This window comes from Natator depressus, chromosome 14 (assembly GCF_965152275.1).
Source record: "Natator depressus isolate rNatDep1 chromosome 14, rNatDep2.hap1, whole genome shotgun sequence".
In the NCBI taxonomy this organism is placed as follows: domain Eukaryota; kingdom Metazoa; phylum Chordata; order Testudines; family Cheloniidae; genus Natator; species Natator depressus.
In genome coordinates, this window is record NC_134247.1 from 37947610 (window position 1) to 37957758 (window position 10149).

General features: G+C 50.4%; 1 protein-coding gene across 4 annotated transcripts; it reads right to left on the minus strand.

Annotated features, from left to right (window-relative positions):
• Positions 1-1820: 1820 nt before the first annotated feature.
• LOC141998432 (uncharacterized) lies at positions 1821-8799 on the minus strand. Of its 4 annotated transcripts, none has more exons than XM_074971260.1 (4): positions 8712-8799; positions 7063-7189; positions 6341-6454; positions 1821-6025 (listed from the first exon to the last, which is right to left on the minus strand). In XM_074971260.1, exons 1-4 carry the CDS (start codon positions 8733-8735, stop codon positions 4122-4124), a joined length of 2169 nt encoding a protein of 722 aa, XP_074827361.1. In that variant the 5' UTR covers positions 8736-8799; the 3' UTR covers positions 1821-4121. The 4 variants fall into 4 exon arrangements, with proteins under 4 accessions (XP_074827361.1, XP_074827360.1, XP_074827362.1 ...); XM_074971259.1 differs by having other exon boundaries at positions 1821-6028; XM_074971261.1 differs by lacking the exon at positions 8712-8799 and having other exon boundaries at positions 1821-6028; positions 7063-7250.
• Positions 8800-10149: the final 1350 nt, after the last annotated feature.

The window sequence follows — 10149 nt, forward strand, 5'->3', positions numbered from 1 at the left end:
ACAACTCTATAGGAGTTGGATTGCTTGCTTCCTTGATCTGTCTTCAGCAGAGGCATCACACAGACAAAAAAGCCTTCTCCCCCTCAGATTTGAAAGTATCTTTTCCCCTTATTGTTTTTTTTGGTCAGGTGCCAGCCAGGTTACTTAAGCTTTTTAACCCCTTACAGGTAAGGAGGAATTCTAGGCTACCCTTAACTGTATGGTTATGACAGTCCTTCTCTTCATCTCCATGGCAGGGGGATCCCGGCTGGGAGGGGAAGGAAGAGGGGGGAACTTCAGCCAGGCACAGGGAGCCTCTGGAGAAGTTTCTCTCTCTCCCTTCCCCCACCTGTGGCCCATCAGCTCAGCAGCCAGGGCTGCAGCAGGGAGGAAGGGCTGATCGGGGCTTCTACTCCTTTGTCTGTGGTTTGCTTAGGCCAGGCAGCGCCAGAGGGTCACTGACCAGCTGATGCTCGGCTGCTGCTGGATCCTTACCCGAGTGATGGGCAGCTGGGTCCTTGGGAGCCAAATGCCCCTGATGTGTGTGGGAATGAGGAAATGGAGGCGTCTCTGATGCCCACTGTGGGGTTACTTTCATTTGGAGCATTTTCCACACTGAGAACATCTCAGAGGTTACTTCCCTGTGCAGATTTGCAGATGCCTGATACTCCGGGAGCAGCACGCTGAACTTGATCAATTAGGACAAACTGCAAAGCATGGGGCAGACAATCCCCCAAACTGGTAGATATTCCAATACTTAGATTCACCAAACCAGCAACAAAACACCTTCTATGCCTATCTTACTGGTTACCCAGAAGCCAAAACACAGTTCCCTGAAAGCACAGATAGTCAGTTCTTTTTTTCAAGGTCAAAATTTCCTTGTCAAGCTATAGACAAAGTCCACACTCCAGAGAAAATAATAATAAAGAAATCACAACAGTAATGATAATAGATAAATAAAAACATTTCAGGGTTCCATTTGAAAGCATCTGGTTGTCTAGATTTGGCCCATGTCTGCCTATTGATTACCCCTGCATTAAAGACACCCAGCCTTGGGCTCCCACCCAGACAGCCCAGTTAAATATAATGCGGATTACTGAAAATCTTGTTCATCATCTAAAAAGTTCAGCCAACCCCAAACAATTGGATATATTACCCAAGAAGTTAAGGAATACTTCAGTTCTTACCCAAATACATGCTTACAGCCAATTCTTATTAACTAAAGTAACATTTATTAAAAGAAGTAAAGAGAGTCTTGATCATTATACACACAGACGGGAATAGAGTCCTTAGGGCAGTTTCACTGCAGGGATGGTGCTTTAGAATTGAAGGGTCCTTTTTCGAATCATTTCATCAGGTTCTTGTCCAGATGTGGGCAAACCTTGGCCCGCGGGACAATCCTGCCAGGCCCCCAAGCTCCCAGCCGGGGAAGTAGCCCCCGGCTCCTCTCCTGCTGCCCCCCTCCCCCACAGCCGCAGCGCGCCCCGCGGGCAGCGAGCTCCTGCCGCTTTGAGCGCCACGGTAAGGGAGCAACGGTGGGGGCAACAGACGTTCGGGGGGGCGGTCAGGGGACAGGGAACGGTTGGATGGGGTGGAGGTTCTGGGGTGGGGTGGTCAGGGGTCAAGGAATGGGGGGGTTGGATAGGCATGGGAGTCCCGGGGGGGCCTGTCAGGGGGTGGAGGTGTGGATAGGAGTCAGGGCAGTCCGGGGACAGGGAGCAGGGGGAGGGTGGGGGTTTGATAGGGGGTGGGGTCCCGGGGGGCTTGTCAGGGGGTGCGGTTGTGGATAGGTCTCGGGGGGAAGTCAGGGGACAGGGAGCAGGGGGGTTGCATAGGGGGTGGGGTCTGGGGGAGGGCGGTTTGGGGCAGGGGTCCTGGGACAGGGTGGTCAGGGGACAAGGAGCAGGGTGGGGTGAATGGGTCGGGCATTCTGAGGCCGGCAGTCAGGGGTTGGGAAGTGGGAAGGGGCGGATGCCAGGCTGTTTGGGGGGCACAGCCTTCCCTACCCAGCCCTCGATACAGTTTGACACCGCAGACGAAAAAGTTTGCCCACCCTTGTTCTAGTCTAATGTCCAAATCAGGGCAGTTCGCTATCAGGGCAGTCGAGATGGGACTGGAGATCTCAGTCTTACGACTCAAGCTACCCCCAAATAAAGCTTAAGAAGATCTGAGAGAAAAGGATCAGGTCCCAAAAGTTTTTATACAGATTTTTGCAGCCTCTTGATGGCACGCAGTCCTGGGGTGAAAAATAGGCTTTTGAAATACCTTAAATTTCCTCAGCATCCCCGGCAATTAACTACAGGGATTAACAGAAGGTGATTATCCATTAAGCAGTTCATGGACTGTTTACCACAAACTTTAGAGAGACATGCAGACAAGGACATTATTACACCTAACTTTTATCTAAATATTTCCTTTTGATCTCCAAGTTAACAGAATACAGCCCTAGAGAGGAACTGTCTGATTACATTGTTAACCTCTAACAAGACCAGGGTAAACAGAGACTCCTACGGTTACCATCTTCCAATTCTTTAGGAATACAAGTTTACATTTCAAAGCTCAAGCTTATAGAACATGCAATAGCCCTAAATACCATTTACAGACTGAGGGTATGTCTACACTACGAAATTAGGTCGAATTTATAGAAGTCTTTTTTTTAGAATTCGAGTGTGTGTGTCCCCACAGAAAATGCTCTAAGTGCATTAAGTGCATTAACTCGGCGGAGAGCTTCCATAGTACCGAGGCTAGAGTCGACTTCGGGAGCGTTGCACTGTGGGTAGCTATCCCACAGTTCCCGCAGTCTCCGCTGCCCATTGGAATTCCGGGTTGAGATCCCAGTGCCTGATGGGGCAGAAAACATTGTCGCGGGTGGTTCTGGGTACATGTCATCAGGCCCTCCCTCCCTCTCTTCCTCCCTCTTGGAAAGCAATGGCAGACAATCGTTTCGCGCCTTTTTTCTTGACTTACCTGTGCAGACGCATGGCAAGCATGGAGCCCGCTCAGCTCACTGTCACCGTATGTCTCCTGGGTGCTGGCAGACGCGGTACTGCATTGCTACACAGCAGCAGCAACCCATTGCCTTGTGGCAGCAGACGGTGCAATAGGACTGGTAGCCGTCATCGTCATGTCTGAGGTGCTCCTGGTCGCCTGTGTGAGGTCGATCAGTAGCGCCTGGGCAGACATGGGCGCAGGGACTAAATTTGGAGTGACTTGATCAAGTCATTCTCTTTAGTCCTGCAGTCAGTCCTATTGAACCATCTTATGGTGAGCAGGCAGGTGATACGGATTGCTAGCAGTCCTATTGCATCATCTTCTGCTGGGCAGGCAAGAGATGAGGATGGCTAGCAGTCCTATTGAACCATCTTCTGCCGAGCAGCCATGAGATGTGGATGGCATGCAGTCCTTCTGCACCGTCTGCTGCCAGCCAAAGATGTAAAAGATAGATGGAGTGGATCAAAACAAGAAATAGACCAGATTTGTTTTGTACTCATTTGCAAACCCCACCCCCTGTCTAGGGGACTCATTCCTCTAGGTCACACTGCAGTCACTCACAGAGAAGGTGCAGCGAGATAAATCTAGCCATGTATCAATCAGAGGCCAGACTAACCTCCTTGTTCCAATAAGAACAATAACTTAGGTGCACCATTTCTTATTGGAACCCTCCGTGAAGTCCTGCCTGAAATACTCCTTGATGTCAAGCCACCCCCTTTGTTGATTTTAGCTCCCTGTAAGCCAACCCTGTAAGCCGTGTCGTCAGTTGCCCCTCCCTGCGTCAGAGCAACGGCAAACAATCGTGCATCTGAGTTGAGAGTGCTGTCCAGAGCAGTCACAATGGAGCACTCTGGGATAGCTCCCGGAGGCCAATACCGTCGAATTGTGTCCACAGTACCCCAAATTTGACCCGGCAAGGCCGATTTAAGCGCTAATCCACTTGTCAGGGGTGGAGTAAGGAAATCGATTTTAAGAGCCCTTTAAGTTGAAATAAAGGGCTTCATCGTGTGGACAGGTGCAGGTTTACATCGATTTAATGCTGCTAAATTCGACCTAAAGTCCTAGTGTAGACCAGGGCTTAGAAGCATGTCTCGAAAGGCTGAATCTAGATCAATTAGCCTGCAAGTTGCTTCACCCTTTCTGGCCATGGGTCACAGAAGTTTAAATGCTGTGTGGATTCTACCATGTTTAATGAGGTGTGATCTCAGTGTGAAACTTTTCCCACAGTCCAAGCACTTATAGGGTCTCTCTCCCGTGTGGATTCTCTGATGTCTCATAAGGTCTGATCTCAACGTGAAACTTTTGCCACAGTCCAAGCACTTATGGGGTCTCTCTCCCGTGTGGATTCTCCGATGTTTAAAGAGGCCTGACCTCCATATGAAACTTTTCCCACAGTCTAAGCACTTATGGGGTCTCTCTCCCGTGTGGATTCTCTGATGTCTTATAAGGTCTGATCTCAATGTGAAACTTTTCCCACAGTCCAAGCACTTATGGGGTCTCTCTCCTGTGTGGATTCTCTGATGTTTAAAGAGGCCTGACCGCCATATGAAACTCTTCCCACAGTCTAAGCACTTATGGGGTCTCCCTCCTGTGTGGATTCTCCCATGTTTAACAAGGCCTGATTTATCCTTGAAACTTTTCCCACAGTCCAAACACTTATGGGGTCTCTCTCCTGTGTGGGTTCTCTGATGTGTAACAAGGACTGATTTCTGTGTGAAACTTTTCCCACAGTTTAAGCACTTATGGGGTCTCTCGCCTGTGTGGATTCTCTGATGTCGTATAAGGTCTGACTTCCAAAGGAAACCATTTCCGCAGTAGAGGCATTTATAAGGTCTCTCTCCTGTGTGGGTTGCCTGATGTGAAAAAAGGGCAGATCTCTGTATGAAACTTTTCCCACAGTCCAAGCACTTATGGGGTTTCTCTCCTGTGTGGGTTCTCTGATGTGAAACAAGGGCAGATCTCCATGTGAAACTTTTCCCACAGTGTAAACACTTATAGGTAACCTCTCCTGTGTGGACTGCCTGATGTGAAACAAGGGCAGATCTCTGTATGAAACTTTTCCCACAGTCCAAGCACTTATGGGGTCTCTCTCCTGTGTGGATTGCCTGATGTGAAACAAGGGAAGATCTCTGTATGAAACTTTTCCCACAGTCCAAGCACTTATGGGGTCTCTCTCCTGTGTGGATTCTCCCATGTTTAACAAGGCCTGATTTCTCCGTGAAACTTTTCCCACAGTCCAAGCACTTATGGGGTCTCTCTCCTGTGTGGATTCTCTGATGTGTAACAAGGCCTGTTTTGTGTGCAAAACTTTTCCCACAGTCTAAGCACTTATGGGGGCTCTCTCCTGTGTGGGTTCTCTGATGTGTAACAAGGCCTGTTTTCTGTGTGAAACTTTTCCCACAGTCCAAGCACTTATGGGGTCTCTCTCCTGTGTGGATTCTCTGATGTGTAATAAGGCCTGATTTCTGTGTGAAACTTTTCCCACAGTCTGAGCACTTATGTGGTCTCTCTCCTGTGTGGATTCTCCGATGTGTAACAAGGCCTGATTTCTGTGTGAAACTTTTCCCACAGTCTAAGCACTTATGGGGTCTCTCTCCTGTGTGGATTCTCCCATGTGTAACAAGGCCTGATTTCTGTGTGAAACTTTTCCCACAGTCTAAGCACATATGGGGTCTCTCTCCTGTGTGGGTTCTCTGATGTCTCATTAGTGCTGACTTTGAGTAGAAAGATTTCCAGCACTCGAGGCACTGAGAGGGTTTCTCGCCTGTGTGGGTTCTCCCATGGTTATTCAGGTCTGAGCAATTACTGAAGCTTTCGCCACGGTCCAAGCATTGAAGGGGTTTCTCTCCAGCGTGGATTGTCTGATGTGTCACAAGGTGTGAGCTCAGAATGAATCCTTTCCCATATTCGAGGCACTGATAGGGTTTCTCTTCATTGGGATTTCTTTGCTGGGCTGTGGGATCCTTGTGTCCTCCACCACCTATAATAGATTCATCAACTTCCCCAGGAACGTCCTCATGATTCCCATCCTCACTCTCACTCACTCTCTTAGCACCTGCTGGGAGAGAGACAATCCAGACAGGAGTCATCGTGCTGGGGAGAAAGAGGAATAGCACAGAGGGAAAACCCAACACACTAAAGTTGTGAAGAATCAGCAATTGGATTTTGACTCCACATTCCACCCAAACACTCACAGGGAAGGAAAGTTGGGAAGGAAGCTCCAGCAGCTCACAAGGTGGGTGGAATGGCGTGAGCGATATCTGCTGACTACGGCCCTGCCCTGGCTGAGATGAGGAAGAACACAGGGCGCTTACTCACACCACACTTTTGGGATTCTCAACTTTTTCCTTCATTCACCACCAGTCCTCACCTGTGCGGGTGCCTCTCAGGATCTCTCTTTCCTCACAGGCCTGGAGATCCGGGACCCACAACTCTTCCCCTCGTTCCATCTGGGTGATCAGCTCAGGCTTGGGAATGGGAAACCCTGTGCAGGGGGTGAAATCAGACCAGATCAGGGTGCATGGAGGATTGAGAGAGAGTCTGTCACAAAGGGCATTCCATGTCCCGGTGCTGTGCTGGGGGAACGTGGAATCCAAGGGGACGGGAACATGGTCACTGAGCCCCCTTGGGAGAGACAGACATCTGGGGAGGTGAGGGGAATTGTCACGCCCTCACTAGGAGTTTGCAGGATCTGTGCATTCTGCAGGCCTTGCTGACAAACACACAGCTCTAGAGTTAAACCCCTGCCTCCTTCTAAATCTGCAGAGCCCAGAGCCCTCCCCATGGCGAGAGCTAGACCCACGGAGGGAGGAGAACAGAGATGCTGTGTGTGAATGAGAAATAATAGACAGGACAATTCATGAGTTCTGCCCCACTGAAAGCTGGAGGTGGGTGGGAATGGTTTCGCGTGTCCATTAGGTTTTGACACTGTGGTCCCATTGGAGAGGGTACAGAGATGCAAGTCTCTCTCGCCGCAGCTGTGGACTATGGGACAAATTCTCCTCCAATCTAACTGACCAGGGAAGAACGTAACCAGAGTCAGAAATGCAGGCCCTACATTTTCTAATAACCGAGGGGACGGGAATCGCTTACCCAGGGAGGTCACCGTCTCGTAGTTATCCTGCATGACGTCCCTGTAGAGGGCTCTCTGACCGGGGTCCAGCAGAGCCCCCTGCCCCTGGGTGAAATACACAGCCACCTCCTCGAAGGTCACCGGCATCTGGAACAACAAGAGTCCCCCACTCAGCACCTGCTGCTCCAGCCACAATCCCACTAGTCACGGGAAAGGAAGAAAAAAAAAGAAAAAAAAAAAGCTCTGGGAGGGCCAGAGAAGCAGAATCCCTCTCCCACCCTGCAGCAGCCATATGGCTTCAGGGGGTGGGGAGAAGGTGAGAGCTCCTTGTCCCCCCAGCACACAGAGCAGGGCAGGGTCTTCTCATTTCCCACCCGCCTGCCAGCCACAGGCAGATACGGGAAGCAGAGCTCTGAGCTGGGGACAGGAATCCCGACAGCTTCCCTTCGTCTTTCACAGCAGCCTCTGGCCAGTGGGGTCAGGCTCCAGCACTGGGAGTCTGGAAAATGTTCCAAGCCCTGTTTCCTGTTTCATAAATGAGGAAAGTTCCCCTGCTGCCAATGGGTCTATTCAGAAAAACAGCAGGTGTGAGGATGGAGACATGCAGGCCTGGCTGTAAAGGCCGATACACTAAGAATTTAGGTGTATTCTTATCACTTGGCTAGTTCTAGAGGTGTAAAAGAAAGAATCAAAATCACTGTCTGCGGGTGGAAGGGCCTTCTCTTACTGTGACAGTCTGAGGCCCTGTGCTTAGGCTAAGGCCTTTGGCTAAGCAGCAGAGGCAGCCATAAGCCAGGAAGCGACCGGTTTCCTCCTCACATTCCAACCTAGTCACATTGAAATAAGGTGCTATTGGGCTGTTAGGAATACAATCCTGTCCTGATAGTGCCTATCCTCTCCAGAGAAGGGGAAGTGCCTAGAAAATGTAAAAGGAAACTTAGTTTGATAGCATCCTGTCTGGCAAGAACTCACTTATCAATAGCTGGGATGTGAAATCCTCACTTCTGTATTGTTTTGTCATTATAGTTCCCACTTTGCTATTGTTTATTTGCATGGTCTCTGTCTGGTTCTGTGATTGTTTCTGTCTGCTGTATAATTAATTTTGCTGGGTGTAAACTAAGGTGGCGCGATATAATTGGTTACATAATCATGTTACAATATGTTAGGATCGGTTAGTTAAATTTCAGGAAAATGATTGGTTAAGGTATAGCTAAGCAGAACTCAAGTTTTACTATATAATCTGTAGTCAATGAGGAAGTGAGTGGGTGAGGGAGATGGGAACAGGGAATGGGGGTGGGGAAATTGGAATCATATTTTGCTAAGGGGGGAAATGGGAACAGGGAATGGGGGTGGGGAAATTGGAATCATGTTTGGCTAAGGGCAGGAATGGGAACAGGGACATAGGTAAGGCTCTGTGGTGTCAGAGCTGGGAAGGGGGACACTAAAGAAGGAAACTGGAATCATGCTTGCTGGAAGTTCACCCCAATAATCATCGAATTGTTTGCACCTTTGGACTTCGGGTATTGTTGCTCTCTGTTCATGCGAGAAGGACCAGGGAAGTAAGTGGGTGAAGGAATAAGCCCCCTAACAGCAGGCTTATCACACCCTGTTTCCTCCCTGCCTCTCCCTTCCACCCCCTCCCCCCAGCAGCTCCCTTAAAATCCCCTACCTGAGCTGGCTCCATCACAGCCATTTCCCTTCCCTTTCTCCTGGAAGATGGGTTGATCTGGAGCGAAATCTGGACGTGATTCGTCAGCCTGTCGGGGTGAGAGGGGCGATGGGGGAGGTTTCAGAAGGGGCTTGAGTCCGTTTCGCACCCCGATTCCCCCCCAAGACTCTTTCCCTTGAGTCAGACGCTCTGGACTTTGCCATGCTGGGAATAAACCCAGTTAGGTTATTACCACCTAGGCCAGCCCCCTCCCAGCAGAACTGAACCCACCGGGACACTTTGAAACTCTCCCTGTAACAGTCTCTCTGAGCCAAATGCTGGAAAAAGAGCAGAACCAGAGAAGCCACTTTTGGGGATTCCCTCTGACACTGTCCCCAAAGGCAGCGCCTGTCCCCGCACTCTACAAGCAGTGCAGCGATTCCAGGCAGTCAGCAACTGGCTTTTCCTCTCTCAGCTCCTCTCCTTGTGCCCAGGAGAGTCAGTCTGCCCGGGACAATGCAGGGAATGGATCTGGGCAGGTCTGGGAACTTCTCTTCCTGCTGCTCCTTCCAGTCTCTCCACTCTCCCTTTTTATCATCTTCCCTCTCCCTGGAGAACTGGTGACTGCTCCATTGACGTGGGCCTTTGCTCTCCTTAGGGAGATGAGCCACTGACACTACTAACAGGGGTTTGAACCGTAGCAGTATCCATGAGGACAGCAGCTCTGGGACTCTCAGACACACGGGGAGCCCCTCCCTCCCGTACTTCAAACTCGCCAGCAGGTCCCTGAAAGGGGCCCTTTGTGCAGAGTCACTTTCCTGCCATGTGGAGGAGCAGAAATTGCTCCCTGTAGGAATTTGCTACTTAGGGTGCACTGAGCATGCTGACGTGAACTGAGCACGCTCAGTAACATCTGCTGAAGTCACTGCCCTTATTACCCATAAGATTCTGCAGACTGTTTTTACAGGGGTTAAAAGGGAGGAAAGGGGGCAAATCAGAGGAGGGAGGGGTTGGCCAGATTCTGAGCAGGGGGCAAAAATTCATTGGTCAGGGGGGTCAAGCAGCTGGAAGCAGGGTTAGGATAGGGGCTGAAGGGCAAAATCAGGGATGGGGGGGAAGGAGCTGGGGTTAAGCCCAGGGGTAAGGCGCTGCCAGAAGGTAACAGAGGGTAAAACCCTGGCAGAGGCAGATGGGGTAAGAGTTACCCCGGTGGACTGAGACACCAGTGTTTCCAAAAATAGGGTGTGTCGGGGGGAAAGGGTCTTTTTTATTTCTCCTCTCACAGACAGCTCCTGTCAGCATGGGCTTCCCAGGGCTGGGTTCTTAAAGGCACAGGTATCCCAATGACTAGCCACTGGAGCTCCTCTCTGTCTGATGTAACCTACTAAGGTGCTGCAGGAGACTTAATTCAGTGAAACAGGGACTTCCCTCCCCACCCCCCCGCCCCATTCTTTCCCCG

What these genes read in the sequence shown, in the direction of transcription:
- LOC141998432 (XM_074971259.1), bottom strand. Translation starts at nt 8,735, where the DNA reads ATGGCTGTGATGGAGCCAGCTCAG. An exon ending in CTGTGATGGAGCCAGCTCAG is followed by an intron (nt 7,190 to 8,711) that starts GTAGGGGATTTT and finishes TTGTTGTTCCAG; the next exon opens with ATGCCGGTGACCTTCGAGGA. An exon ending in CCTGAGAGGCACCCGCACAG is followed by an intron (nt 6,029 to 6,340) that starts GTGAGGACTGGT and finishes TCTCTCTCCCAG; the next exon opens with CAGGTGCTAAGAGAGTGAGT.